Source organism: Periplaneta americana, chromosome 10 (genome assembly GCF_040183065.1).
Source record: "Periplaneta americana isolate PAMFEO1 chromosome 10, P.americana_PAMFEO1_priV1, whole genome shotgun sequence".
NCBI lineage: Eukaryota > Metazoa > Arthropoda > Insecta > Blattodea > Blattidae > Periplaneta > Periplaneta americana.
This window is the reverse complement of record NC_091126.1, coordinates 176,782,314-176,809,422: the sequence shown is the minus strand read 5'-3', so window position 1 is coordinate 176,809,422 and position 27,109 is coordinate 176,782,314. Positions and strand designations below refer to the sequence as shown.

The following is a 27,109-nucleotide window of genomic DNA, read 5'->3' as shown; positions in this document are numbered from 1 at the left end:
TAGCACAAGTCTTGGCATGATATGAGCTGCACTTCTCCCCACACAGATTGCACACACATTCTGAGCAGACCTGATTGAAAGTTTTCGTCGCATAGATTTGATGGTGGAATTCATGCGTCAGTTCATATTCTTCTTCCATCCTATCTGTAGTTTGCATGACTGTCATAACGTAGAAGTCTTCCCCAGTGTAGTTCCTCTTTGCTTGCAGTTCTTGTAGCAGTTTTGCATAAGCTGGCGTAAATGCGCTAGCATCTGTAGCCTCAGGTCTTCTATTACAAAAGTCTGTCTAGCTAGAAGGTTTGCATAATGAGATGGCGCGAATTTTGATATTCCAAGAACCCTCTTAAAGAATCTTGCTTCCAGGCTTTCCAACTACTCTAAGTGTCTTTGTGATAAAAACTCCCATATGAACTCCAGTCTATATAGGCCTTTGAGTGTGGGTAGCACTTTTGTTTGGAAAAGCTACATTGCTGTGTTTATTGACATCCTTTGTAGGCGTTTGATGTCAATTATGCTTCTCAATGCAGCTGCAAACCTTTCCTTTGGGTGTATGTATGTATGTATGTATGTATGTATTTATTTATTTAATTTATTTTATTTAATTAATTAATTTATTTTATTTTATTTATTTATCTATTTTATTTATTTTATATATTTATTTATTTTATTTTATTTATTTATTTAAGTTTTAGTCTGGTAAAGTGCCATGAATTCGTGGATGCAAGCAGGTGCAGTAGTGGAGGGGATTACTCCTCATCGGCTGACAAAAACACAGAAAATGTTCACTGGGATGCTGCAGCTCCTTAAATATTGATCTTCGAACCTATATTCATATGACATTTTTTGCTCAAAATGACCTACAGAACTGATTCCTGTAAGTCCAGGACATACTTCATGAGTCATTCTGTGAAAGAATAGCGCAATAATATGCATTTGTGATGCAGGTTTTCTTTACTTTTAGGCATTTTTCCTATGGATAACATTATTAATTTAAGTGTTCTTACCATCACTTTACATATATTGTTATATGTATTTCCGTAAATGACTGTTTAATAGAGTCTGAGTAAATATGTATGAGAAAGTAAGTAAATCTTACATGATGTTATTTATTTTTGTAATCTAACTTTCATTCGTTCATAATGTTTTGTCCAAGGGCAGGTCTTTCACTGGAAACCCAGGATTCTCCAATCTTCCTTATTTTCCTCGGTCTCCGCATATGATCCATGTATCTTAATGTTGTCTATCATCTGATATCTTCTTCTGCCCCGAACTAATCTAACTACGTATATCTGCAATATTTTAAGTATGATTCACCCAATCTTCCACTGTAACATACTGAGAATATAGGGAGGAGGTAGAGAGTAAGTGAGCTTGTGTAGTTAGGTCAGTTTTGTGAAGCAGTACTTCAGTTGTTGACTGCAAATTTAATTTTTGTGGATGTCTTGCTTTTGATGCAGTAGAGTATTTTGTTTTTAATCATTGAAAATAAACTGATTTATACTTGAAACAGGTTTAATTATTGTTTTTTGTTCTTAATAAACATAAGATATTGAACTATGGAAGACTTACTTGTTGAGTGACTCGAGTATTTTCTAAGTCAAAGAATGCCACACTGCATATGCTCTGGGCCAAAATATTCGTGTATCTTTTCTGTTTAAATGTTACTTGTCTATACTGAGGAGAAATTAAAATATTAGGGGTTACTATTTAAAATAAGTATACAAATATACAGATGTAAAATACTGTACTTTGTGAGAAAAAACAAATCTGAATTATGCCAGGAGCATTCTACAATGTTATAGAAACATCTGATGCACGAAGCTAAGCAAAGTGATCGAGTGGTTAAAGTGTATGTACCTAAAGTACAGGATCAATAGTTTAAACGTATAACAAAAATGTAATAAAACTTGACCTTATAAATACCCTTTTGATATGGCTTCATATTAATTTGTGTTCCTAAATGTTATGGTCTATTAATATTATTTGCAGCATTTATATTTCCACTATACTTCGCTTTAATTCATGTTTCAAAGAAACAGTCATTAAATAAATTAAAATATTTAATGTCACATTATTTTCTGACAGTAAACATACCACTATATTTTATTACTTCCATACATGACATCATTTAGTAGCTACTAGCAGGAAGTCTGGATACTCGTCTAGTCTTTACAGGTGCATGTTTGTCATATAGTTGTATCATATCATTGAAAGCTTCCACTTTCTCATTAACAATATGTAAGTTCCAAATAGATTTCCAAGGCATTCCTAAAGCGTCAGCTGTAAGTTGAGTTTCGTCAGTGTTTCTATAACATTGTAGAATTCTCCTGGCTCTTCTGCATGTTTCAGGTTTGTTTTTTCTCAGGGTTATATCTGTATATTTGTATACTTATTTTAAATAGTAACCCGTAATATTTTAATTTCTCCTCAGTATAGATATGTAACATTTAACTAGAAAAGATTAACGAATATTTATTTCTTTATGATAAGAATGAAAGCTTTTGGCCCAGAGCATGTGCAGTGTGGCAGTCTTTGACTTAGAAAATATTCAAGTCGCTCAACAATTATGCCCCACCCCATAGTACATTTTAACCATGTTGACAGCATCCTTGACCAGCAACAGAAGCAGGCTCTATCATTCACTGGTGGGAGGAGTATAGGCAACTTCGAGGGTCATATTTATGTGACGTCTGGTACGTCTGTAGTCAGCCTCGCACCAGTGCCATGGGAGAAGCAAGTAGAGGTATTGTATTTTTATATAGTCATTTCGGATACAAATTATCATTTTTTGATGAATTAGATGTCTCATAAAATTTGTAATTATAGTAAAATGATAGGCGTAATTAACAGGACATTTAAACCTTCTGTAATACAGTGTTCAGCTTGAAACGTATGCATCAGACATACTTGCTTGGCCAGCATAATTAACAATAGCATGCACGCAATTATAGTTTTACTTCATAATGAGTACTAATCTGTGTTACAGCATTTGTTCAAAGTGGTGTCCATCTGTATTCACAAATTTCTGGCATCTTTTGATAAAATTGTTATTCACACGCAAAAGTTATATTTCTGTAATGCTTGTAGAGTTTTATTACATTGCCTCTAATTTCGTCAATAGTGATGTGGTTATTCCTGTATCCTCTATTTGAAGTTTGAAATTTGCTGTATAACAATTATTCCTCTTACTCATTGCGAACTCTATACAACTTGATTTGTAACTGATCTATGGGGCATGACTGATTTGAGATCCCGATAGTTGGGGATATCTTGTCACCACTATTACTGTAGAAGGAATAGATCATGATCATGGGTTTTCCATATGTATTTGTTCAGTACTTGAATCGTCATGAAAGACACTTTTGAAAGGGTAAAGGATGTCTAGTTTTTTTTTTATATAAGAAGAGAAAATTACGCGAAGAAAATAAAATTCTGGAAAATATATCCAAAAAATCTTTGGGAGGGAAAAATTGCTTGAATAAAAATGTTAAGTGAAGAGCATTGCGCCCTTAAAAATTATTCGATTGAAACAAACTGAATGGCTTTAGCTACTCAAATACTACGATTTTATGCATTTCTTGAAATATTACTTTTTAGAATTTTTCTACACTCTTGATATATTGCAATTTCCTTACCTTAGGTGCTGCTTGCAGATTCTAGAGTAGAAGAAGCGTTAGAATTGGCACAGAATGCCAATCATTTTGGTATGACAAAAGAACAATATCAGAAGAAAAAGAAGAAGATTCAACAACAAGCAGCCTTCATCTATTTTTCAAATGGGGACTTCGATAAAGCCCACGAGCTCTTTGTAAGTGGGGAAGTGGATCTCAGAGAAGTGATCTCACTATTTCCAAATCTTCTGCCATCATCCTCAACTTTTGTAAGAAGCATACCTCCTCTTCATTGCATAGCAGATGTCAACCAGTTGTTTCACGGTGATGAAGGAAAGCTCAGAGAAGCCAAACAGTTTCTTCGTAACTTTTTAGAGGATGTTCGTGAGACTACATCAGTTCATCATACTTTGGTATGGTTTCGTTTCTTTTCCTCTTTTTAATTCCCGCCTTTTGTGTGTCATAAAGATTACTAAAAAATGTAATAATACTAAGGATATCTAGAATCAGGGAATTTGTACAGGTGTCACAATATTGCAACTATAAGCCTTGTGGATTGAAATTAACACACTTACACTGCAACAATTGCGTGAACAGTAAATAAATCACTTTTCATGAAACCAAGAATAGGAGAGACAAGTGATGTAAATTATGTTTCAAAGTTAAAGATGAAAAGATTATGTATTGTAATGACATTATATTGGAAAGCAGATAGACCATTTTGAAATAAGACATACTTTGCACTCTGATTATGACACACTATCCTAGACGTGACACAAATCGAATGCTATAGGCTGGCTTGATTCTGCTTATATGAAGTAATAGATTAGCAGTAGCAGTAGCAGTAGTAGCTGCTGCTTTATTTTGCCTGGCAGAGTTAAAGTCATAAGGCCTTCTCTTCCACTCAACCAGTTTTAATCATATACATGAAATACGTAAACAGAACAAACAACACAAAAGTAAACATCTAACAGATTACATGAAATAAAGTGAGCAATTACATACAATCAAGATCATTTACGTAAGATAAACAACAGAGATATATACAATTTATAAGACATGGAAATTGCTATAGATAAATTCGATGTTTACATTTACCAAAAATAGATGCATAGGAAACTACTTCTGATATTATTATTATTATTATTATTATTATTATTATTATTATTATTATTATTATTATTATTATTATTTACTGCTAATGTTATACATTACAGTGTAGTATTAACATATTATGTGACTACTAATAACATCGTAGTAATTCAATAGATAAAATGCTACACATTATCGCTTTGTCAAGAATAGATACCATATAATGCTTGCTGATGCTTATCAATATGGAGTACAATGGAGAAATGCCAGAAAAGAGACTGGATGCGACTCACAACTTACATACTGTGAGAGGTTTAAAGAGAATGAAAGCATTAAGCTTCTGTCTCTCTCTTTCTAGCAACTCATTGTCACAAGCAGGTACATTCGGAAGCTAACATCTCACGTAGAACTGATATTCAAATTCATCCTGAGTGAAACATTATACAGTATTAACACAAAATAACGAAATATAATAAAAAGCTAATAATAATTAATTCAACTGTATACACATAAAAAAAAACTTACTTTTAAAAATGAAAAGGGAAGCAGTGCTTTCACTACATCCATGGGCGCTATACCCCTGGTATTTTGCCCAAACCATCAAAAACCAACAGTGTATAACAAACATAGATACGAGTATCAATGTTAACGGGATGTAAGATTAGTCCAAAAGTTAACATCTGGCGACTTCTACACTATTACCATATGCCTGCTCCAGTATTGTGCATAAGTGCATGTTCTTTTATGGAAGGAAGGGTGGATGACCTCTTAACAATAGCTTGCAGGTAGAGGCGGGTGAAAGTTTTAAAGGTTCTTAAAAGTTGATCTTGGTACATTTATGAGGAATTTCTGTACAGGACTACACTAAATTTTCAACACTACTGTTACAGTGGTCAGATTACACAGGTGAAAAGTGGATAACATAATACCAAACTGTGGTCAGGGTTCAATTAGATAGATGCTCAACTTTTAGAGTAAATGCTCTTTATAAACAAATTGAAATTTATAATTTCCATAAAAATGGGGTCAATTAAAACAGGTGGTCATGTTACAGAGGTGGTCAACTTAAAAGGTTTTTCTGTGGTTTAATGATTACCATGTATATTATCAAAAATCCATTAATCCAAGGCTTGCCTGAAGGTTTTTGTAGCAGTCTCTGGAATGGTTAATCTTATGCCTAAGCCAGTGTGGTGAAGCTAGTGCAGCTTTTGGTCCTTAAGGCACAAAGATGTCATAGTAACAAGGATAGTTGCTTCTTGCTTATATAATTTAGTGATACGCTGATTTGAAATGTTCAAGAGTACAGTTGTCATCAATGAATGAACTTTATAAAAAAATTCAGTTGTCGCACTATTTGAATCAAACAGTGATTGATATGGCTTGAGATAAGTTTTAAATTAATATTTGTGAAATCTTAGTGTACCAGAAAATAATAAGTAACACGTATTTTATTATCTTAGAAATTTAGTTTCGTTTATTTTTGCAGGAAGCAGACACAGCACTGTTGAAGTTGTATGCTGAAATAAGTGCTCCAGAATTAGAAGGCTTTATTGCTGCTGGTGAAATCACGTGTGATGTGAGAGATTGTTGCGAATGGCTGGACAGATGCAAGTGCTACCATGCTCTGGCTTTGCTACATAGACAAGCACGTGACCACGAGAAAGCTCTCAAGGTGTGGGCCAAAATCATCTCTGGAGAGTACAAAGATGATACTTTCCATGGTCTGGACTTCTTTGTTGAGTGTTTGGCAAAGTGAGTATGCAAGATATTAACGAGAGTTAGGAAGCAAATGATGAAATAACCACAAATAGGCTTAGATGGTGTGGAAGAGATGCCTATTGGCATTAACTCCACCACAATAGATATTAGTTTCCATCTTCGTAAACTATAGTACAACTATCGATCAATCAGGCATCATGGAGCATGTCGACTTCATTCTGCTTCCACTCTGTTGTGTCCGTGTCAAACCCCATATCCGGACATTCTTTCGCGTCTCATCCTTCCATCTAGCCCTTGGTATTTTCCAGTCAAATTGGTAAGCACTGGGATTTGAATCTGGAACAGTGGTGGCTGGTGGTTTGAAAATATGGTGGTGCACAATGGATATCGAAGAGGAGTTAAACATACTTTACTTTAAAGTTTAAAACCGTGAATACCTGAGGGCGTATACATGTAAAGCTAATTTATATGCAATTAATAAGTAAAATAACTAAATACAAGCATACCTATTTATACAGAACGTACAAAAGTGGAAGGGATCATGGGCGGAGCTTCTACGTTCTCTATATTGTGATTTAATTACTTACTTACTGGCTTCTAAGGAACCCGGAGGTTCATTGCCGCCCACACATAAGCCCGCCATTGGTCCCTATCCTGAGCAAGATTAATCCAGTCTCTATCATCATATCCCACCTCCCTCAAATCCATTTTAATATCTTTCCATCTACGTCTCTGCCTCCCCAAAAGTCTTTTTCCCTCAGACCTCCCAACTAACACTCTATATGCATTTCTGGATTCTCCCATACGTGCTACATGCCCTGCCCATCTCAGACGTCTGGATTTAATGTTCCTAATTATGTCAGGTGAAGAATACAATGCGTGCAGTTCTGTGTTATGTAACTTTCTCCATTCTCCTGTAACTTCATCCCTCGTAGCCCCAAATATTTTTCTAAGCACCTTATTCTCAAACACCCTTAACCTATGTTCCTCTCTCAAAGTGAGAGCTCTGTATTGTGATTTACCCTCATGAAAAACATTTGAGCACAGAATCGTCATCAGAATGCTACCAAGTACCAAATGCAACGTTTTTGTTCATAAAATTCAAATGCAGCTTTCGTAGGCTGTCGGGAGATAGCAGCACTTATTGTCAGAACGACAACTCTTACAACTTTAAAGCAAAATACAAGCTCCTTTATGTATTGTGCTGTTTGTGTGCATGTAGATTGAGAAAATAATATGCGAAATATGCGACTGTTCGTTGCACAAGCTGAATGAATACATTTTTCATGCTTATTACTTCGGACAAATGTCTAGTTGAAACAGATACTTTCCCATGAATTTAGTTTCTTCTGCACTGACGTTGGTATCCATGTCAGGGAGTGCGACAAACCGTTCTCAATGAGGACAGCAGTAGACCACGCCTCTAACCCCCTGTCCCCACACTAGCCGAACATCTCTATAAACTACCTTCCATAGGTTTTCAACATCTCTGCAAACCAAGAGGCTCGGAGGCTCCTGCAGATGTACAAAACAAGACGCCAGCTGCAGATAGTCATGAATGAAAATTGTAAAATAAAATTATATTTTTAATAGTAAAAAAGCTGGGAGATAGCAATGTTACTGGGGGGTGTACAAACCTGCAACTCCCTTGAGAAGCCGCCACTGATCTGGAACCTTCCGAATGCAAGTCCAATATTGTATCAACGAGTCACCTTGCTCATACCGTATTTTATTCAACAAAGCTGAAAAATGTGTTACAGGTAAATTCACGCACTATGTTATCCCATGCATATGTTGGAATCTGTTTTATGATTGGATGACCTATAAGAGATAATTTGTGTCCACTAAGGCTTGGGCTTCACAATGCAACCCCCTTCAGAAGCCGCCACTGATCTGGAACCTTCCGAATGCAAGTCCAGTATTGTATCAACGAGTCACCTTGCTCATACCGTATTTTATTCAACAAACCTGAAAAATGTGTTACAGGTAAATTCACGCACTATGTTATCCCATGCATATGTTGGAATCTGTTTTATGATTGGATGACCTATAAGAGATAATTTGTGTCCACTAAGGCTTGGGCTTCACAATGTAAAAATTGGCAAAAGTGGGATGAAATTAACATTACCTATTTTAAAATTCACTCTGACTCTGGAATGTTCTGCACCCATTTATTACACCTCTGAAAAAAAGTGTATCTCGGTTTCAGGAAGAAACGTTGTGGTAAGTGAGTAATCATCATATCAGAACAGTCAACAGAAAGTTGTAACTGTTATTTGTTACATGTCTGCTAAGACTAGAAATCAGTCCTTCACTTTTTCCTTTCAGCTTAAAGGAACCTGAGTTGCTTTGGAGGTATGCAGATTTTGTTCTGAGTCGCGATGAAGAAATTGGTGTGGGAATATTTACATTGAGATCAGCACACGAACTCAGTTCAGATACAATGAAACCTGATTCTATCGTGGAATACCTTCACCAATATCCAAAGGCTGTAGTAAAGTATCTTGAACATCTAGTCATAAAACAAGATATTCAGGTAATTTTATATCATTATAGTGGAAAGATATAATGTAAGCTTCCACGCAGAATGTAGCAGATAGGACACCAAGAGTATTACTTCAAAAGGCAGAATGATGGTCAGAGAAACTTTTCATAGCAGAGATGAAGTTCTGAGTTTGAACTTCTTTTTCCCTTGATAAATCACCATTGTTTCTGAAAAATGTGTTTAACAAATCCAGTTTCGGAAGTAATAGCCACATTTCTAAAATGTCAGTCTGAAATTTTTCATGCAACATTATTTCAAAATAAAAAGTGAGAAAGTCACTCTTGCTGAAACTATATCTATTCTTGAAATCCTCTTAGAGAAACTTCAGCTGAAATGAGGTAACGATTTTGCAACACAAAAAGAATAGTCCGTACTGAAAACATTAATATTGAAGACAGATTCATCATTGAGAAGAATTATGCTGAGAATTTTTTGACACCAGTGTAGAATACATTCGAGACTGGTCTTCAGTAATACTGTCAACAAAATGTAAGTCAACTGAATACGGCCTACTGAAAGATAATTCTTGCTGTACTGTATCTCTGGCTGTTATATAAGATATTGCATATCGATTGGTACTTAAAATGTTAGAAAGTTGTTGTAATGTTTCTAATTTTAGAGGATTTCTGGGTTGTTCATCTTTAATACGATTAGCTAAGGCTGAATGTATAATGTAAAGTTGACCTTTGCTGATATTTGTTAAGTAAGAAAAGCAATAGAATTCTGAAGGTCTATCTTTTCAAACTGAAAGTGTACCCTATTTATATGAGAATGTTCACTAAAAGAAAAGGAGTCCAGTTGACTGTTCTATAAAGCAATAGTCTCCAAAATGATAAGACCCACTTTCATTCTTGGTGGAAAAAAGGTGTTTTTATCTATGCCGTAAATCTCGAATGGCACTGGGGCCTACTAAAACTTATGTCGAAGTAGTAAATATCGCTTTGTATGTAAAATATCTCATGCTTGGATGAAGACTAGGAAAACAGAGAGATGTGTAGTTATATTATTCTTTGGCCTTTAAGGCTTTCATGTAGTACTGTAAGTATTAATTTTTAATTTCACATAACATTAATTGCTATGTTCTCTGCTTAATTTACCCTTTTTATACAATCTGTTACATTGTTTAGTATCTTTTTATAATATATTCTTTTTCATAATATGGTTTATTATGATTGTTGTCAATGCTTTTGGGCAATATACACTTTTCAATTCGCATTGAATGAAACAAATATTCATTTGTGTTTTGTGTCTTCTCACTTAATATTCCCAAAAACATTATACATTATATGTAGTGATATGTCTGTACATAATAAGATTGACGTACAATTTTTATTTGCATGGAACCAGAAAGAGAAGTTTCATACTCATCTAGCTGTATTGTATCTGGATGATATCTTAAAAAAGCGAAAAGAAGGGAAAGAGGAGGAAGCAATGGACATTAGGATGAAACTACGTCATTTGCTGCAGATTTCAAACCTCTATCGTGTGCAGTTACTGCTTGGCAAAATGAATGATGCCAACCTACACCAGGAAGCAGCTATTTTGTATGGAAAGGTAAATCTTGCATATCCAAAGTCACAGTTCTCAATATAATTTAAGTACAATTTTTTATATTATTTACATTTACCTACATTTAATCTGGGTTTTAAATCAGTGAAATTTTATGAAGTGATGTCATTAACACGTACGTTAATACGTGGCAAGAAAGACCTTAGAACAAAAAGGAAGAGAAGGCTTAATAGCAACTTGTAGGAGATCTTAAGATCATAGTGTGGACTAAAATGTGATTACAGTACTACTAATAAAGAAATAAATTTTGATTTGCTGATATTAAACAGTAGTAGAATATTTTCTGTGTATGTTTTTAAATGCATCACAGTTTGTGATCATTTAGAGAATATTGGTTATGTTTACAGATAGAAGAGCATGAAAAAGCACTAGATATACTTGTACACAATCTAAAAGATTTCAAAGGAGCAGAATTGTACTGTGTAAATAATACACAAGGCAAAGGTCTGAAGTACAAACATCACCTCTTTGAAACGTTGCTTGCTGTATACTTGGATCCAAAATTAGAGTAAGTAGCTGATTATGAAATTATGTAATGGATCATTCTGTACCAAAATCGCCTATTAGACGAGAAAAGAAAAAAGTATAGTACAACTAAAATGAAACACAGTAACCCCTCTAGCAAAAGTGAGAGGGTGAGTATTTCTTTCCCTTTCTAAAAATTCTGTGCCAACATAAACCAAATAAGGTTTAAAAGGAACAGATGTTTAAGAAGTGAGACAAATGAATATAATAAATATTGATACATATTAATATTAAAATGAATTTCTATAAATGCGAACAGTATTATTTCCTGCAGAAATATTTGTGTGTGTGAAAATAACTTGCGTGTTTAATTCACTCCTCTGTTGACAGAGTTCATTTGACAGTAATTCTTTGTTTTGCAGATCTGAACAGAAAGAGGAGTATTTACTTCCAGCTCTCGAGTTACTGAATGCTCGTGCAGGAGATTTTGATGCCACTAAAATATTAGAAATGATACCACCAAATTGGTCAATATCTGTGGTTGAAGCATTTCTTCGGGGAGCGCTTCGTACATCGCTTCATAAGGTTGATGCTTGTGATGCAGTTAATATAATAAAATTTAATCTCACTTCATCATTTATATAAGGAGGGAGTTGCATTCGGGCATGTGTTTGATTCCCACTTGGACTGATTAACTGGTTGAGTTTTTTTTGTAGGTTTTCACCAATCGTAAGGTGAATGTCAGGTAATTTATGGGAAATCCTCGGCCTTATCTCGCCAAATACAATCACTATCACCAGTCCCATCGACGCTAAATAACCTAGTAGTTGATACAGCATCGTTAAATAACTAATTAAAAAAAACATTAGATCTTGAGCTCAATACTCAGTAACATATTGAGAACAGTATGTGACAATGTTAATATTCCACGAGATTCTGCAGTTCCTTTACAGGAACTTGAAACTATGTTAAAGTTTGTCTTTATTGTGATTTCAGTATCGCATGACAAAAGTAGAGAGTGCTCTTGCACGGGGAGAAAATTTACAAAACAGATTTGCATTGTATGACCTTCAGCGACACTCCATTTCACTTCATGAAAACAAGTAAGTTCTGGATTTGTTTATAAGATATGTAATTAGAAGGAATAAAGAAATATGTGTAGGGTGTGACATCCATTATTTATCTCTGGCTGTTGTCTACAAGCAAACATTCTCATGGGGGCAGAACCAGGTGCCGTTTACAGAAAGAAGACAATTTCATGGAAAGATTTATTGAAATGGATAAAGATATCATTGAACTATTTTTCAACATATTCTTCCCGGAATTGAGATATTTGTCATATCATGGGATCAACTTTTGCATCAGTAGACAGTATGGTGTCCCTAGTTCAAATACTTGGTGTTGCAACATGAGGAATGACCAGAATTAGGCCATGGGCCATCAATTCGAGCCCAGGAGAAGTCATGTTATAAGAATATGGAAAGAAAGCAGTGAGCATACGGACCACAGACTGTCATGTCCCTGTGTCGTAGAAGTGTGTGACAGCCGTGTTGTTCCCACGGTATGAGAAATGTCTCAATTCTGGTGGGGAATATGTTGCAAAATACAGTAGTTAAAAATTACTGTATCATTTCCAATATATCTTTCCATGAAATTGTATTTTATTTCTGTAAACGGCTCCAGGAAAACTTACTTTCTAGGAGGCCCTTGCAATTGCACTCGAGTGGCCAAAATTTGTATAAGCACTTGTTTTGACATTAGTAACATGGTAGAAGGAAAAAAAAGAAAACATTTTATCCCCCCCCACCATGAGAATGTTTGCTTGTTAGTTTTCTTTTGTAAATAGATTGGAGATTGAGAACTTAAATTGCTGGTGTCATTAAAAGGTTGCGCTTATGATATTAGAGGAAAATGTAAAACTGCAGTAACATTGTTTATTTTCAAGACGTCAGAAAGTTGTAAATATTTATTGTAAGGATAAATTTTATATACAGGTAAAATGTGTGTGCGTGTGTATCTAATGCCTACTCACTTTACTTGCGTGATTAGGATTCCGAGTATTGCGGATAGATGGTAGGATTGTGACCCATATTCAAGTTACACACCACTTTGGCAGGCCATGCTGTGCATGATGTGTGTCTGTGTCGTGTACTAGGGTGAATGTATTTGTAAGTGGTCAAGTGTTGTGTATGGAATGAGTGATATGATGATGGAGACGAGAAAGGGGGAAAGAAAACCTGGTGCTGTCACATAGCCTACTCCTGTCGAATAGCACGAAGGGGGCCACCAGGCTTAACATCACTATCAGCAGTGACATAATTATGCCTTCTCTTCATATGCACTGCAGAGAGATTTGGGATTTAACCCAGGCATATTTTGTGCACAATATAATGATTAGAAGTTGTGCACTGCCATCTCTTCTAGTCCCGACGTAAAAATTTCACACTAAAATCTCTTGACTTCACCGGGGATCGAACCTGGGCCAGCTAGTCTGGAGGCAAACATGTTACCACAGAGCTAACTTGGCAGACACGTACAGGTAAAACAAATTAGAATTAAAGAGTTATTGGTCCTATTGAACTATAGTACTTGTAAGTTGCATGAAATTTTCATAGACATGGATGTTGGACGCAAATTACTCTATTAAACAGTGAACTTTTTTATTGTAGTTATGAAACCAAAACATTTCAATTTATAATTGTTTTGTGTTATTACAAAATTCGTAACAAGATGACAGAAGCAGAAGAAGAAAAAGAAGAAAGGAAACTGTTGAATAATAATAATAATAATAATAATAATAATAATAATAATGTGTTTATGGTGATAAAGGAAATTTGTTGGGATTTGGGGCAGTCGGATTTTAATAATAGTCTAATGATACCAATAAATAATATGAAAAGCATGATTGTGTATATGACACCTTAATACTCTAATAGGCCTACATATTTATTCGTAGTTTATCAACAGTTTTACTAAAAATGTTTGGTATTTCTTTGCATTCTAAGTTACTGGAAAAATTATGGTACCGGTATTTTATTGAAATTATTCTTTTGTTTCAGCTATTGCTGCGTGTGCAAAAAGCCCTTCTCTGATGGAAATTTTGCTCGTTATCCTAACAACGTTATAACACATGTCGCATGTGCAAGACATAACAATATTTGTCCATTAACAGGGAAGAACTTCAAAAGTTTGACATCTTTGTATACAGCAAGATAACACTGATGCTGGATTTAGGTGTATGTGTGACTAAACATACAAACTTCTGAAGGAAAGTAAAGAGAATGTTCGACTCTCATGAGCATTCCCAATTTGTTGCAGTGCTACTTACAATTAAATGCTACATAGTGTTTGTGTCACCGAAATTATATTGAAGATATTTAGAAGAATTTGTTACAATGTTTGAAAAAAAATGAATTGTATTATTTTGTTGAAAAATAAATTAGGACAATACGTAATGTGTTCCATGTGATGTTCTGTCCTTTCTGATAGAGTTACAGAAAGTTACGTATGATGATTTGTGTCAAGATACAGATACCCTTTATAGGGTTTTTGTAATACCCTCCGGACAAGAATTATTCCAATATATTCATAATCCTCCCTTTTCATTTCATTATTTATATTCATCTTAAAATCTATTATTGATGGTAATAATTAAGCAACTGTTAATGTAATACATTAGGAAAATAAACAGTAACTGTCTAGACTCACACAGCTTGAAAATCCTAATCTATATCACCTTCACATATCTGATGTTTTGATAGTAAAATTTTGTATTACCGAATTATTTATGCAAAAATCAAACACATTTTGCCCTCGTAATTTTCCTACCCACTTACCCTGGTTCATTTTTAATAGATTTGAGTAATGTCATGGTAGTGGTCCGATGGTGGTGTCGTCACTTCTGTAGAAAGCATAGGGCTTTGATGAAAACTCGCCAAAGCCTTGATCTCATACCAGCTCATTCCTTGCTGCTCGCCTTCATTTCTAACTGTACTGCACCAGAGGATTCCAGGTCTGTCTCGTCTTCTACTTATACCTTTGATATTCCAGTCAATTGTGCTTTGGTGATATTTCCATCTTCTCTCCTCATTTGTCATTTTTCCAGTTCTTCATTTCTTTTGCTTCCATTGTCACTTTAAATTCTGTATCCTTGTGTTCGAAATTCCAGTCTCCTTAAATAATCTCTCCCTTCATTCAGCAACAATTTAAAATGTATGACTGACCCAATCAGTCATTTTTATTACTTACAAGTTTTGTATATTTTCCTTTCATAGACTTTCTAATGCCGATCATGCTACTGTTGATACATTAAATCCTAGTTGACTCTTAATATTTGCACACAGTCGTTCCCACTTTCCATTCTTGTCGCTGGGATCATATGGACCTTGTGTATTATTATGACTTCTAAGAGTAACAGATAAGTTTTATTTTCTCGACTTCATTTTTAAGCATTGTGATTGAAGAATCATAATTAATAGGAGAACTGAATTATGATTAGAATTTATGGCAGGTAGTGATTCAGTGGTACAGTGTTTTTGATTTATTTCTATTTGAAACAAAATCAAATTGTATAATGGACAACATTAATTATTATATGAATAGTTAGTGGAATTTAATGAAAATATTTTTACGTCATAACCATGATTTGTTATATTGCTTTCAAACCTTCCACGTGGTGTGCTCCCATTGTGAATTCCAGATTATGTTTCTAGCATTGTGAGCCCCAGCATATAAATAGCGGCTGATGATGAAGATCTATCTTTGTTTAAGAGGGGCTTGGAAGGAGAGTGAAATTCCATTGTTGTAGACTCACTTGCTTTTGCATTTTATGTCTCTTATGTCATCGGCTTGCACAGCAATAAAATTAGTAATTTCTTTTTTTTTAATAAATATCTCAAATATATAGGCTAATTAATTTTGTATGGCATATGAGGTATATATAAAAACTGAAAGATTGTTTAAGTGTTAATGTAATGCATTATTGAGACTACCAAGTAGAGATAAGTCTAAAAATTTGCCTCCTTTTGCTGTGACCCCTCCTAAGTTCCAGAAAATGTTAAACATTGTCATTCTGCCAGGTATATATCTATGTTTTGGGACCTGTTAAGGCTTTTTGACCGAAAATTTGACCATGTAGTCAATCTGTGGTGCAATGTTTATGGTTTCAAACCAGTTAAATTTATATGCATTTTCTAAATGCAGTAGACGTTCCTCACGTTATTTAATATGTTCACCTAAATGACGTTACAGCCTGCTGTGGTCCAACCCTTCACCATCAGTAAAAATAGACGCATAATATACTTTATTTTTCTTCAGTTACAGTTAACTATAATTACGCTGTTGCTTCCAAACCCACATAAAAATTAAAACCAATTAAATAGACAAAAATAACAGGTAGTACTTCCAGTGAGGCTATCAATAGAAATTGACATATGTACTGTGGGGAGCTCAGGAGATCAGTCCTGGTAGGAACGTGGAGTAATGCCAATTCTACACGTAGACAACATCCAGCGTAATGCCACTCTTGCTTGCAGAAAATGACATAATGACACATTACTGACTACATTGCAGTAACTAACCAATGTGAAAACATTCGATCAACTTTTAAAATATAAACTAACAGTTTGAACTTATACAACACACCGACATAGAGCTAGTCTCAAACTAGTTGATATTTTCAGCCATAGTGTAATTAAATACCATGTGGTGACAGTGATGTCATCTGTTTAGTGTCATAAGACATAACATCTCTAGTCAGGTCTAGGAAGACTGGCGCTCCATTTATCAGTGCCTCCCTGCACTACACCTAATTAAAATACACCTCGCAGAGAGTTTCTCGTAAGTTCCCCCACAGTAAAAGGAGACTTCTGATACCCAATCACTGTTAACGAATTACCATGGAGTTTTTTTTTTTTTTATTACAACGAAGCATGTAAGTTGAGCAGTTACATCATTTTAATAGAAATGTAAACTATATTAAATTTGCGACATTAATACATATCTTCAAATCAGTCCGAAACAAATATCAGCACAAACACATGTTCTGCCTCCGTTTCACAGTTAAGCCCGGTTCAGACGGTGCGTATTTCTGTGATGGATTCCAAGGTGGCTGCGCGGATGGGTAGCCTGCGTGCTCACTTGTCGGAAGTAATGCGCTCTGGTGGCTCCGTGGATGGCTAGCTTGCTGGAATTCGAGGGTAGGTTCCTTGCTATTTTTCGTGATGGTTTGCAGGCTGGAACCAAAGATGATCATATAATATCACATCTGAAACCATGTCGCCATGTTCGTTGTTTTCCAACTAAACCTGATTTTTTTTTCTATATTCTTTAGTTTCTAAAGCCCGGTTCAAACGGTGCGTGTTTCTCTGACGGATTCCAAGGTGGCTGCGCTGATGGGTCGCCTGCGTGCTCACTAGCCGTGGATGGCTAGCTTTGCTAGATTTCGAGGGTAGGTTCCTTGCTATTTTTCGTGATGGGTTGCAGGCTGAATGGCTGGGTCCAAAGATGATCATATAATATCACCACTGAAACCATGTCGCCATGTCCGTTGTTTTCCAACTAAACCTGTTTTTTTTCTATATTCTTTAGTTTCTAAGAAACAACAAATAAATATCGGAATTTAGCTGTTTTGCACTTATGGCATAATTACTTTATCGCGATATTTACTACTGTTAATGTAGAGCTTTAGTTGTTTTCCACTCACGATTTAGTTTCTTTTTGACAGATGAAACAGCAGATGATTTTCCAATTTGAACTGTGGAAAGAATCAGCTCCGTGTGAACAACTACCATCACCATAGGCAACACGGGAGCCACCAAGTGAGCACGCAGGGCAGCCATCAGCGCAACCACCTTGGAACCCATCACAGAAAGTTGCACCGTCTGAACCAGGCTTAAATTACAGTGTTGCCGACGTAGGGCTCCGGTTCTGCATCAACTTTTTTTTTTTTTTTTTTTTTTTTCCATGTTTCGCTTAACTTTTGCTGCAGCAATTCCATGCAGCGCTGAAGGAAAAAAGGGTTGAAAAAAGAACAAACTTAAAGTATAGAGCTCACTGACAATAATAAACGTAGCAAGCGATCAAAACACGCATTCCGCCATGATGAATCATGCTGCAACTCGTAAAGCGATTTTTTTGGATTTGCTGCAGCGCTTCCACATTCGCCGGACCGCACGGAATTCTGAACGGACCGTCATTTGTTGTCATAGCAACCTTGGTAACTTCTCGTAAACACACTATCTGTGCATCCAAGTAGTATTTTTTGAGGTTAGATGCAATTAATTATTGTTTAATTCTCACTCTCTGCAGATCAGCCAGCGTTGTTTTAACGCTATTCTGTGATTATACATTTCTTGATTTTTCGTTGCTAACTCAGTAATTATTTAAGTTAATATTTTTGCGGTTTTTTTTTTTTACAAAATTACAATAAAATCACCTATAAGAAAGCATTTATATTTCAACAATAAATTCAATGAACTTTGTTTAAACCACGGTGGTCTATTCCAGTCTCGAGGCTACATAGTTGTTGTGTCTTTAAATGTTTTCTTGTGTAATATTTATTTTGATAACACTCCATATATTTAACGCTAATATGAACCATAAAATATTGAACCTGTTATATACTATATAGACAGGGAAGACGGCGCTTCGCGCGGCATTATTTACGTCTCCTGTGAGGGTTTATATATATATATATATATATATATATATATATATATATATATATATATATATATATATATATATATTTCCATTGTGAAATTCCGAATTCGCTTATATTTAACATTAAGTTCCATTCCTTTGTTTATGTACGTACATCTTGAATGTTCTATAAAAGGTGATATACTTTGTCTTTATTTATTTATGTATTTATTTTTCATAGTTTACCCAACAACAATAAGGGTAAACTACTTACAAAGAAAAAGGTAGCAATTAAAAAACTTATACAAATTAAACTAAACTATATTGCATATAGATTGGGCTTTTTGTACTATGGCAGATATAAATGTACTTTTAGAACTAAAAATATCACAATTGTTAAAATACTTATTATAATAGTAACAACTTCTATATATGGTAGGGCCTATTGTTTCTACCATAATTTGTCGGGGGACACCTTAAAAAAATGTTTTATTAATTCTATTACTATAATTAGGAACTTCAAATTCAACTAGATTAATTAACTGATTACAATTACATTCATTTACAATTGAATGAAGGAACATGATGTCGTAAATAATCTTACGTAATTTTAAAGTATTATAATTGTAAACTTTCATAAGCATAGTATATGAAACATAATTTTCATGTAGTGGATATTTGCCATTTTGTCTATAATAAAGTATCCTAAGAAATTTTTTTGTATATTTTCAATTAATGTATTATATTTAATAGTAGTGGGAGACCAAACAACTGATGCATATTCTAATTTAGATCTAACAAAACTTGAATATAAACATGTTATTGGCTTAACATTTTTAAAACCTATTGTATTTCTAATAATAAAACCTAAAGACTTATACGCTGATGCTACTACATTACTTATGTGATATGTGAAAGTTAACTTACTATCTAATTGAACACCTAAATCTTTGACAACTTCCACTGTTTTCAGTAATGCACCTCCCATTGAATACATGTAATTGTGATATGTTTTTTTCCTTGTGAATGATATAATACTACACTTGGTAATGTTGAAAGGCAGTTTGTTTTCTAAAGACCATTGCCAACATTTATCTATATCAGTCTGTAGAGATAAACAGTCATCTAAACTATGAATACTTCTATCAATTTTTAAATCATCAGCGAATAATAAGCTGAGCAAGTTGCTAATACAATCTGGCAAATCATTTATAAAGATAAGAAATAGAAGTGATCCTAAGTTCGAACCTTGTGGCACACCTGATTTTACTGGATAAACATCTGATTGCCCTCTATTATAACATACAGTACATATTGTTTTCTTTCTTGAAGATATGATTTTAGAAAAGTCAATAGTTGATTAGAAAAACCAATCTTGTGTAATTTTGTGATGAGACATCCGTGATCAACTCTGTCGAATGCTTTTTGGAAATCTGTATAAACGCAGTCAACCTGTCCATGTTTTTCCATTTCTGTACATACAGTAGCGTGCAAATTAATCCGAACAACGTAATTACTTATGCAAAAACACTCAAACGGGATAAAAAAAGGATCTAAGACATACCTCAGTAATCTATGTGGCCTCCCTTGTTCCTAATAACAGCTCTGAGACGATTTGGCATGGATTCCACTAATTTCCCACAAATATTCTTCATTTCTTCATCGCGAAACCATACACCAATGAGGGCAGAAATCATCTTCTCCTTTGTAGAACAATCCATTTTTTGCATTCTTCTTTTGCAAATTGATCACAAGTTCTCAATGGAGTTGATGTCGGTTGAGTTGCCTGGCCAGGGGAGTACCTGAATATTCTTCTTGTTGAAGAATTCTGTAGTTTTTCGAGACATATGGCATTGTGCCAGATCTTGTTGGAACACACCTCTGCCATCCGGAAATGATTTTTGCAGCTGGGGTAAGATTCTGGTTTCCAATAAGTGAATATATTTGTCAGAATTCATCATTCCCTTGATAGGTATTAATGCTCCAGGCCCTTCATGTGTAAAACAACCCCAAAACATTACTTTAGGGGGGTATTTGGGTGCTTGTTGGAGATGAGCTGCTGTTACTTTTTCGGATCCTTTCCGCACGTAAGAAACACGGTGGCTGTGGACCTTGAAATGAGACTCATTGGAAAAAAGTACATTCTTCCAGTCATTCACTGTCCAGTGTTCATGTAATTTTGCCCACATTAAGCGTTTTTTGCACATAACAGGGTTTAGCAGTTGCTTCTTAATAGGCTTACGAGCCTGTCGTCCAGCTTCCAAAAGCCTACGCCGCACTGTTGTGACGTGAATATTCACCCCAGTGGTAGCCATTAACTTGCGGGTTAAGTCGACAGCAGTTAGTCTAAGATTTAATTTACTTTTCCTGACAATTAAACGATCATCTGCAGGTGAAGTCTTCCTTTTCCGGCCACAGTTTCCTTTTTTCTGGGGTGTGATGGATCCAGTCTCCCTGTATCGTTTTATGATCGAATTAACAGTAGCCAAACCGGTGTGACATTCTGCAGCAAGTTGCCTCTGTGTCATAGAAGAATGCTCTGCTAATGTTATAATTTTAGACTGTTTTCGTGGAGTTGTATCCATTTGTGAAGACGACAGAATGTACACAGGATTGCAGTATTAAGTCTTCAACACAACTGAAATGCTTATAAGTACAAAACGACAGGCAAAATGTCACATATTATATAAAAAAAATAATAACGACAGACCTTTAACAATGGAATTACATGTACTACAGATGTCAATTAAAGCGGTATGAGCAGCTGTGAGGCCAAAAATGACAGAAAATGTAAAAATATGTCGTGTTCGGATTAATTTGCACGCTACTGTACATAATCTGTTAGAAAACCAAGTTGGTTGATGAACACCTTTCAAATCTAAATCCAAATTGGCAGTCTTTAATAAAACTACTGACTTGGAAGTAAACAGAGCTGTAGATTATAGATTCAAAAATCTTTGTAAAAGCAGTGCGTATGGAAATTGGTCTGTGATTTTCAATATTATTTACTTCTCCTTTCTTGAATATAGGACACACTTTAGCTACTTTCCACAATGAAGGGAAGGTACTTGTTTTAAGAGATAGATTATATATATATATATATATATATATATATATATATATATATATATATGCATTAAGGGAGGAATTGAGTAGTCCTGGCATGCTTTTACAATGTATGCTGGGATCATATCAGGACCTACAGATTTTTTAGAATTTCGTTTTTTTATGGCTTGTCTAATATCTAACTGTGACTTCATTAAAATTAATAGCGACGTTATTACTCTCAATATTAATAAGATTACTTAGATCAATCTCAGAATTTGTTGTTGTTTGCAAATATTAACCTATATACTAAGTGATAGGTAAGAGTAATGTCATCTTGCCAACATTGAAATATATTTAGGTTATAGTTGGAAATGGTTAATTAGTACCCATGTTAGTTCTGTATGTTTAATATTTCGCATGTGCAATTATACATATAATTCCTGTCGTACAACGCTTTAAGTTCTATAGGTAAAGTCATATGGAAAAAGAAAAAAATATTCGTTTATCGGTACTCACATAAGCCAAACTTGAATATGGGTAAGCCCCACTTTACCTGTGATAGCTTCACGCCGAAGTTTGTGACAAGGTTAGAGAGAGTTTGGTGAGAGGTTAGCTAAGTGACAAAAGGTGATCTGACAAGTACTAGTAATTTCATGACATTGTATGCTGTGGTGGTACTTACCCATATTCAAGTTACAATTTGACATGTAGTCGTTATAGGAATGCTTATAGACTTTTATATCCGCCAAAATAAATATTTGAGTGTTGTTTCTAGTGGCAAATTTAAAGGGCCCTAATGCTGTCCTGAATCAGAGATTCGAATCCTGCTTGAGCTGATTACTGGTTCTGTTTTTCCGAGGTTTTCTCCATTCACGTGTGCCGTGTCTAATACCCTGTTCCTTAATTTTTGTACCAACATTGTAAAATTGTAAATTATCTTTAGTGAATGTTAATTTATTTCAGTCAATATGATAAATGTTAATGTTGACATTGATCATCTTATTTCTTTAATTGGAGCAAGGCCAGTATTTTGGGACAAAACATAAATGAATCGAAAAATACCTTAAAGTTTTCCTAGAACTGATACGTGATTTTGGGGAGCTGGAAGACAGAAAAAAAAAAATTCTCTCGTGAATGTGTTTTGGTATTGAAGTGAATCCTTCAGGTGTTGGTGCAGTTCATCAAAAATAGAAGCAAAACAGGCAACATATTTGCAACCAAGACCTCGTCAGTTGATATCTCTATCCAGTGCTTTTGCTTCAGTAAAGTCTCATTTTATAAACCTATGGATCAACAATTGGCTCTCTTCTGACAAAGGAAAATTTTACAGTCTGTACAAAAGAAACCAAATGATGTGGAAATGTACAAAAAACTTGCCCAGACATGTTCAAACATTTTTAACAAGAGCCAGAACAGGTCACATTGTCACACAATTCTACCTACACCGATTTCACATTTATGATAATCCTGCTTGTTTTGTGGTGTAATAATCATGATGAAGCTCTGGAACACATTCTTCTATACTGTCCATCCATAAACCACAAAAGAAGTAAATTAAAATCATCAGTAGGCCTACCAGTTGCAGAAGACACAGCCCTGCAATATATATTGACTACACCCCAACTCTGGCTACTAGCAACAGGCATTTATAATGAACACCGATCAAAATACCCCTCATTTCTCATGAAAAAACAAAAACTGAATAGACTACAGTGGACTATAGTGGACTTTATGTTGTCAGCAAACAGCTGGATACATTAAGAAGATTGATTGACTGATATTTAATGGGACAATGATACTGAATTCTGTTCCTCCTCCTTTTCTTAAGCACCTATGCAATATCTTCAATCCATGTTGGAAAGCAGCAAAGCACCAGAAGAATCAGTTCCTTTATGTCCAACACTGTGGAGTAAGGTTGCATGCCTGACTGTGAAATGAGCAGGCCTGGGTTCAAGTCCTGGTTGGAATTTTTTCAAGGTTTTCCTCCTCAACCATTTGAAGCTGAATTGTTGCGTAACTTTCTGCATTGGACTATGTTTAAGCCAGCAGTCCATTAGAGACAAATTTATAAAATATTTATGGTTATTGTCTTACACTATTTAATAACTTTAATACGGGAACACACAAAGACTGTCAACTACAATTGAACAAATTTATACGTACGTTGTACAGACAGACTACAGCGAATGCGCTTGAGACATTATTACAAACAAAATATCCTTCTTGCAGTCTTACACTTTTTAATAACACACGAACAACAATTGGGTTCAGAAGCAAGGAAGGGGATATAAGTCACATTTCTAAAAAAAATGAGATAAGTGCAAGCTGAAGCTTAAGAAATGTTAGTGGCAAAGGGATATAATTTCTAACGACATCACACATTAAAATTAAAATCAAAACTTCACGGAAATTACGAAAGCTTAAACATTTTCAATCACATTTGCTCAAAAGTAACTGACGTGCACTTGTACCCTTTGCTTCTGACCCCCTCAATTGAATGAATTTACAAGTTGTACCAGCAAAGACCTTCCAACATTATTGTCTCATAAAAAAATATATCTTCTTAAGGAAAAAAAATTGTCCCCATCCTGAATATTCGCGGATCCTCAGAATGAGCTTCAGAGACCCCCACTTTGATTTAAGCAAATGAGTTTTCATCCACCTGGAGAAACACTTTTGTAAAACCATACTCACAAAAACTCAGTGTGGAAACCTGGCATATGATAAGACTGATATGAAATAAGTGTTATATATATATATATAATACCGCAATAGGTTATAACAGAAGTATAATATATGTGTCCAATATTAATACTCTGGGTCATGGAAATGAAGGAAATCACTAAATATATTCTTTTCCATTGAAGAAATTTGATTGATTGATTGATTGATTGTAATTATTACTTAATTAATATGCATATAGGCCTAATATTATTGTCATTTATTAAGCATAATTTTATGTTAAACTCTAGCAGTGAAACTTCTTTTCCTCTCTTTTCAGAGCTATCTATGGGCCTGTGGGATAAGCTGACAAATCTCTTGGGATTTAAGAAGAGAGAAGTTAATATATTAGTTGTTGGCTTAAACAACAGTGGAAAATCCACAGTTATAAATCATTTCAAAAGTGAGGAAGAAAAATTAACAGAAATTGTACCAACTGTGGGTTTCAATGTTGAAAAATTTAGAAGTAAGTTTATATTATACACCGAAAGTTGTATTCTAATATATATATATATATATATATATATATATATATATAAACACAGTGTGTTAATTGAGTATGGAATATTGCAAATAAATCTTTATATATTCATTTTATGAAAAAAATACCAAAAACAAAAGTTGTTGGAGATATCTAACTAAAACTTATGGCTGTGGTCTCACAAAAGTATTGATTCATGTACAGGGTGTGGCAAAAAATAACACTTTTTTTTTAAATGTCACTCTATATTAAATTTTACATATTTGAAATCTCCATTCAATTTTACATACAAATAGAAGTTTGACTCAGCATAAATGATGAATACTCTCTTGTAAATGTTACGGTTCTTTCAAATGCTTTGATAATGTAACACAAAATAAATGTGTGTATTCATATGGAGTAGGCCATGAAAGAAAAACACACACACAAATATATATGCCTATATATAATTTATATCTTTAGCAAAGCATTGTATACAGAGTTGGAGGAAGTCTGTTGTGGGTCTGTGTTAGAAATAAGTTATAATATATTATATTGTATTTTGAGTGATGAGTAGCTATATAATTCTGATTTTAATTATTTAAGTTGTCATATTTCATACAGCCTTGATATAGACTTAATTAATAGAAAAGAATTTTTAAAAAATTACAACAACTTTAGCTAGAACTTTAAAAAAGGAGATTCGAAGAGATGTAATCTTAAAACACCACACTGTTGTGACAGTCCCAGTATTAATACACAGGAGTGAAACTTGGACATCACAGGAAGGAGACTGGAATAACATCCAGTCAGCAGAGATGAAATTTCTGAGAACCAACGAGGGATGTTCTGAATTAGATAAAATTAGAAATGAAAATATTCGTAAAGAATTTGATACAAGCTTATAGGTACAAAAGTGCAGGAAGACAAAATCTTGGACAAACAAAGAAAAGATGGGAAAATTCAATTTCTGTTATACTTAGTATAGGCCGGAACAGGAGATTCTCCTACACCATGCAGTAATGAGGACAATATTAGGAGTGTGATATGTGAGAGGATTGAATTAAGAGTAAGAAAATAAAGATAATTGAGCCTAGGATTCGTATATATACTGTGAAATCCCTCGTAACCAGCACCCAAATAACCAGCAATACCAAAACAACGGCACTTTTGGCTGGGTCAAAAAAAAAGTTTAAATCTGCCACGTTGCCACAGTGTGGGCCATCAGTTTTGCCACATTAAGAAGTTCGTATGAACTTTCATATTCAGTGAATATTCTAATCTAAAATTAGTGTATTATTTGTGTTGTGTGATGTGTTTTAGTTTTTATGTTTATTCGGTTATGAACAAGTGATAGAGAAATAAACTTTACATGGCTGCAGTTTCAATATTTTGCACCATGAAATGCGAACTTTTTTTTATATATATACCGGTCTTTATTTTATTATCTGGCAAAATCTCTTATCTGGAACTAGCCAGGTCCCTTTGGTGCCGGTTAAAAGGGATTCTACTGTGTGTGTGTGTGTGTGTGTGTGTGTGTGTGTGTGTGTGTGTCTATATATATGTATTTCCAGATCTTAAAAAAAAAAAATTTTCATTATTGCAGATCAGAATGTAGGATTTACTGCATTTGATATGTCTGGACAAGGGCGGTATCGAGATCTCTGGGAACATTACTACAAGGACTGCCAAGGAGTAATATTTGTGGTGGACAGTAGTGATCGTCTTCGACTTGTTGTTGTTCGTGAGGAGCTCGACCTTTTGCTGCAACATCCGGACATTGCTGGAAGACGATTTCCTATCCTGTTTTTTGCAAATAAAATGGATCTCAGGGATGCATTGTCCAGTGTAAAAATTGCTGCCGGTCTTGGATTAGAAAGAATTTTAGATAAACCATGGCATATTTGTGCTAGTAACGCATTGACTGGGGAAGGTCTGCAGGAGGGAGTAGAGTGGTTAACACAGCAAGTGAGGGAGATGTTCAGCAATAAGCGTTAGTAAAGTGATGACTGTATCTTTTGTGTAAAACAAAAAAATGTTTTATTTATTTTATTTATTTAGTATTTATTTATTTATTTAACCTGGTAGAGATAAGGCTGTCAGGCCTTCTCTGCCCCTCTACCAGGGGATTACAACTATAATATGAACAATAAAAAAATGTTTTGTATTTTGTTTGTTGTTTAAGTTTCCAGAACGATATTTTGAAATGAAGACTACAATTTGGACTTTGTTAATGAA

At 34.6% G+C, this 27,109-nt stretch overlaps 2 protein-coding genes across 6 annotated transcripts in view; both read left to right on the top strand.

Annotated features, from left to right (window-relative positions):
* The window catches only part of LOC138708193 (transforming growth factor-beta receptor-associated protein 1-like), a 32,510-nt gene extending 18,051 nt beyond the window's left edge, over positions 1 to 14,459 (top strand). For all 4 annotated transcript variants that reach the window (XM_069838479.1, XM_069838482.1, XM_069838480.1 and 1 more), the window contains 9 exons: positions 2,605 to 2,743; positions 3,641 to 4,024; positions 6,190 to 6,455; positions 8,751 to 8,958; positions 10,315 to 10,521; positions 10,884 to 11,044; positions 11,424 to 11,586; positions 11,998 to 12,104; positions 14,061 to 14,459. In XM_069838479.1, the coding sequence (XP_069694580.1) occupies positions 2,605 to 2,743; positions 3,641 to 4,024; positions 6,190 to 6,455; positions 8,751 to 8,958; positions 10,315 to 10,521; positions 10,884 to 11,044; positions 11,424 to 11,586; positions 11,998 to 12,104; positions 14,061 to 14,217 (1,792 nt within the window). In that variant the 3' untranslated portion in view covers positions 14,218 to 14,459. The remainder of the gene's footprint in view (positions 1 to 2,604; positions 2,744 to 3,640; positions 4,025 to 6,189; positions 6,456 to 8,750; positions 8,959 to 10,314; positions 10,522 to 10,883; positions 11,045 to 11,423; positions 11,587 to 11,997; positions 12,105 to 14,060) is intronic.
* Positions 14,460 to 18,146: 3,687 nt separating this feature from the next.
* On the top strand, positions 18,147 to 27,038 carry Arl6 (ADP ribosylation factor-like 6). 2 transcript variants are annotated; one of them, XM_069838483.1, is made up of 3 exons: positions 18,147 to 18,267; positions 24,692 to 24,877; positions 26,478 to 27,038. In XM_069838483.1, exons 2-3 carry the CDS (start codon positions 24,700 to 24,702, stop codon positions 26,867 to 26,869), a joined length of 570 nt encoding a protein of 189 aa, XP_069694584.1. In that variant the 5' UTR covers positions 18,147 to 18,267; positions 24,692 to 24,699; the 3' UTR covers positions 26,870 to 27,038. The 2 variants fall into 2 exon arrangements, with proteins under 2 accessions (XP_069694584.1, XP_069694585.1); XM_069838484.1 differs by lacking the exon at positions 18,147 to 18,267 and adding an exon at positions 21,859 to 22,007.
* Positions 27,039 to 27,109: the final 71 nt, after the last annotated feature.

Coding starts and splice junctions, on each gene's coding strand:
- Arl6 (XM_069838483.1), top strand. CDS start 24,700: ATGGGCCTGTGGGATAAGCTGACAAATCTCTTGGGATTTAAGAAGAGA. Junction 24,878..26,477: donor CAATGTTGAAAAATTTAGAA/GTAAGTTTATAT, acceptor TCATTATTGCAG/ATCAGAATGTAGGATTTACT.